The 4,572-nt window shown below is 37.9% G+C and overlaps 1 protein-coding gene across 1 annotated transcript; it reads left to right on the top strand.

Moving 5' to 3' along the window:
* The first annotated feature begins 267 nt into the window (after window positions 1-267).
* LOC100020450 (olfactory receptor 51L1-like) lies at window positions 268-1,209 on the top strand. The gene has a single exon (XM_001372910.4). The coding sequence runs from the start codon at window positions 268-270 to the stop codon at window positions 1,207-1,209; it is 942 nt and encodes a 313-aa protein (XP_001372947.2).
* The last annotated feature ends 3,363 nt before the right edge of the window (window positions 1,210-4,572 follow it).

The raw sequence follows: 4,572 nt of genomic DNA on the forward strand, positions 1-4,572 counted from the left end.
AAGATTCAAATAATGAAGAAAGATGTTTAATCTAATATTTTATCTCCCTAACTAGACCTCTTAGTAGGTGAAAGTCAGATCAAATACTTTTCTAATATCCCCTAAAGGACTTAGCATTAATAGATAAATATAAATGTTTCCATATATATAAAATTTATGATAATTAAGGTATTGGTGATGATATTTCTTTCTTTGTGGATCAATATGTGGAGAAATTGTGACTCTTCTTTTTTCTTTTCAGGAAAAGAATCAATCCCAGTCAGTACCATGACTGTCTTCAATAACTCTGCTCTATATCCTCAATTCCTTCTAACAGGCTTTCAAGGATTGGAAGCCAAGTATAGTCTGATCTCCCTTCCCATCTGCCTGATCTACATTATTTCAATTGCAGGAAACATCACCATCCTCTTCATCATTAGGACAGAGCCCTCACTCCACCAGCCTATGTACTACTTTCTCTCCATGTTAGCCCTGGCAGACCTGGGTCTGTCTACTGTGACCCTGCCCACTATGGTCAGTGTGTTTTGGTTCCATGCTCGAGATATCTCCTTTGCTGCTTGTGCAGTCCAAATGTACTTCATTCATGTGTTCTCTATCACTGAGTCAGCTATATTGCTGGCCATGGCATTTGACCGTGTTGTGGCCATCCGGGAGCCACTACGTTATTCAGCTATCCTCACTAATAATATAATCATTAGGATTGGACTTGCCAGTGCTGGAAGAGCCCTTATCCTTCTCTTCCCAGTCCCTGTCCTCTTGAAAAGGTTGCAGTTCCAAAACATCACTACCCTCTCCTACCCCTTCTGTCTGCACCAGGATCTTATCAAGCTGACAGTGTCCAGCCCGAGGATCAGCAGCATCTATGGCCTCATAGTAGTCATCTCTTCAACGGGAGTAGACTCAGTATTACTGCTTCTGTCCTATATACTCATCCTGGTCACAGTGTTGAGTGTTGCCTCTAAGACAGAGCGTGCCAAAGCTCTCAACACCTGCATATCCCATATCTGTGCTGTGCTCATCCTCTACATACCCATGATTGGGTTATCCATAATAAGTCGCTTTGGGCAAAATGTCTCCCCAGTGCTCCATGTGTTGATGGCTGATGTCTACCTGCTTGTCCCACCACTCATGAACCCTATTGTGTATAGTGTCAAGACCAAGCAGATTCGCCTGTGCATCCTCAAGAAGTTCATAAAACAGAAGGGATAGAGGACTCAATGCTTCTACTCCATAATTCTGATGATCATAGATAGATAACATTTTAATTTTTTCCCAAAATCTTCATATATATATTATTGAATTGCTAAGTTGACTTGTTTTCTGTTTTTTTTTTTTCTGAAGCAATAGAAAATTGAGAAAATGAGAGCTAAAAAGGAGCCCCTGTGTTTAGATTTGGACAACCAAATAAAAAAGGGAAGAACCTTAGTTTATTTAGTTAGAGATGGAAAATGTTTTAGAAGAAACAAAAAGATTGATTTAAGCCAAGTACAACAAAAACTAGGCAAAGAAAAGAGGGTTTCAAAATTGGACTGGGCTACCACTGAAACTGTGAGGTCTCCATCACTTGAAAGGAGTGATGATAGGATTCTAGATCAACAGTTAAGAAGAACTTTAGAAGTCATCCACTCCTGTCTCCTCATTTAAATATGAAGAAAATGAGGTCCATGGAGATCAAGGTCACAGAGATTGCATAGTAAATGAATAAGAATCAACCCTTATCTTCTAATACAAATCCAAAATTTTTGTCAGGAAAACATGCTGTTTTACTTTGATAACTTAATAAGATTACCAAGAGAGGATGTCTAGAGCTCCCTCATTTATGTCCTTCCTTGAGCACCTACTCTTATATGCATGGGAGAGAGAGATAGAAGCTACCCCTAAGCATGTGGTGGAGGCAGTAGAGAGAAGAGATGGAGAGGTTTTGAGAAGTTGTAGGTGTGAAGTGATACTTTCTAAATTGTTGTGATGTTGAATGTTTCATTTTTTAAAGTTTTTATGTTTTTTTTTAATTTGGTCTTAGCTATTTATATGTTGTCTCCCCCATTAGACTATGAGCTCCCTGGGGGCAGAGGCAATTTTCCTTTTTTTTTCCTTTGCATCCTGAATGATTAACTCAGTGCCTGATTCATAGTAAATGTTCAATAAAGGTTTATTGACTAAAGAGGTAGTAACTTGTGGAAGTTTCTTGCAGTTTCTGGATGTCACACTTTAATTAATCTAATTAATTATTTCATACATGTTCACTCCTCTTTAAACCTACAAGTTTAATAAGGTTTACTTTTTTCCTTATTTAAAATTTAACGATCAGTGTCTGAATTACTATTTAATTTTAAAAGCAGATAATAATAGTAATGACAATAGTGATGTGATTTCAATTGAATATATGATGAGAAAAAAAGAAACATAATAATTAATGGCACATGTGTGTTTTAAAGTTTACAAAGCACTTTTAATGCATTTTCTCAACAATAGCAACAACAAATTTCCATGACCTGGAGTAACTCACTACTTGTATGACTTTTCTCTCCTAAATCCACAGGACAAGGTCTCTGAATTCAGGTACCCAGTTGATTAATTTTAGGACAGTAATATATATGTTGAACAGGAGGCCAATGAAAGCATGGATATGTATGTATTTTTTTCCCTCTATTGTGCATAGCAAAATTGGACTCCAAATAAAGACTCATTCATTCTAGTACTTTGTACTGAGAAAAATAAATGTTCATGATTGAGAGTCAAACCAAGAGATAGGAGGTCCTGGGTTCAAATGTGGTCTCTGATACTTCATAGCTCTGTGATCCTGGACAAATCATTTAACCCCCTTTGCCTAGCCTTACCTTCTGGCTTGGAACCAATATGTGGCATTAACTCCAATATGGAAAGTAAGGGTTTTTAGAGGGGGAAAAATAATCTATAGTAAGCATTGATTCCAAAGCAGAAGAGTGGTAAGGGCTAGGCATTTGGGGTTAAGTGACTCTTGCTCAGGATTACACTGTTAGGAAGGGTCTGAAGCCAGATTTGTTTGAACCCAGGACCTCCTGTCTCCTGGCCTGGCTTTCTATACACTAAATGCCCTAGATGCCCCTTGAACTAATTCTTGAAGGAAACCAGGGAGCCCCTGTTTTTTGTTTAGCTCTAGACACCACCTTTTCAAAAATATCAATATTGATAAGTGTAAACCTTAAAATTTCTTAGACTTATAAATGTTGGAAATTTCACCATTGGGAAATTTCATACTTGAAAAATCTAATTCCTTTCTTCCTCCTGTTTGTAATTAAACTCTATAAAAGGTTGACTGCTGACTTGAGTTTTCATTTAGGAATTACATAGCTGAATTCCTTGGCGACCTTAAATTAATATATATCAGTCCTTTAAAGTGATTTCCTTGTCACATAAGGTAGATGGAGAGCAAACAGAAGAGGGTAAAGAAAATGGTGAAGGAACTGTAGTTCATGCTATAGAGATTGGTTGAAAGGAAAGGGGTTGTATAATCTGGAGAAGAAAAGACTGGGGAGTAGGGAGAGAAGGAAGATAACTGCTGTTTTCCATCAATTGATAAGGCTGTCTTGCAGAAGAATTAGACTTGTACTGTTTGGGCCCCATAGCATAGAATTAGGAATTCAGAAAAATTGTAAAGAGGCTGTTTTTGGCAGGATGTAAGAAAACCAAAAACACTTAAAAGTTAAGACTTGGAAAATGCGGGTAAGGTTAAATAAAAGATATAAAAAAACATTATCCTGTCTTAGAAACTTAATAGCTAAGAGACTGAAACCTGGGACAAACCACTTAACCTCAGTTTCTTCATTTGTAAATGGGGGTGTTAGACCAGAAGTCTTCTGAGGCCTCTTCAAACTCTATATCTCAGGACTTAGATTCCAATACACAAATGGAATGGACTCTCTCAGGAGACAACGAATCACTCTTCTTTGCTTTTTGGAGTTCTTCAACCAGAACCTGGTTGACTACTTGCAAGTATTAAAGTGAGAATTCCTTGTTGGTATGATAAGTCAGTTAGTCAACAAATAGTTTATTAAACACTTAGCCTATGAACCAGACACTTAATGAAATGCTGTGGATATAAAGGGGGAAAAGAATCTTACTTCCAAGGAGTTTAAGTTTCAATAGGATAATTGATGGGGGAGACATCATGCAAAAGCAATGTAAATGGGAAATAATCTCAAAGGCAAGGTGCTAATAGCAAAAGGACAGGACGGGGGAGATTTCTTGAAGATGGTGGGGCTGAAAGAAGCCAGAGAAGCCAGAGGGCAGATATGAGAAGGGAGAACTTTATGAGAATGCAGGGGACAGTGAGTCCCAAAGAAATTTGGGTTTTTAAATATCAGCAGTGTGAACCCACTAAAGGTTTCCTCCCTCCCTCCCCTCTTTTCCTTCCTTCCTTCCTTCCTCCCCTATCTTCCTTTTTTTCCTTCCTTCCTTCCTTCCTTCCTTCCTTCCTTCCTTCCTTCCTTCCTTCCTTCCTTCCTTCCTTCCTTCCTTCCTTTCTTCCTTCTTTCCTTTTCCTTCACAGTGATAAGATTGGACTAGTGTATTAAAGCATATTAATGAAGTTCA

This window comes from Monodelphis domestica, chromosome 4 (genome assembly GCF_027887165.1).
Source record: "Monodelphis domestica isolate mMonDom1 chromosome 4, mMonDom1.pri, whole genome shotgun sequence".
Lineage (NCBI taxonomy): Eukaryota > Metazoa > Chordata > Mammalia > Didelphimorphia > Didelphidae > Monodelphis > Monodelphis domestica.

Coding starts and splice junctions, on each gene's coding strand:
- LOC100020450 (XM_001372910.4), top strand. CDS start 268: ATGACTGTCTTCAATAACTCTGCTCTATATCCTCAATTCCTTCTAACA.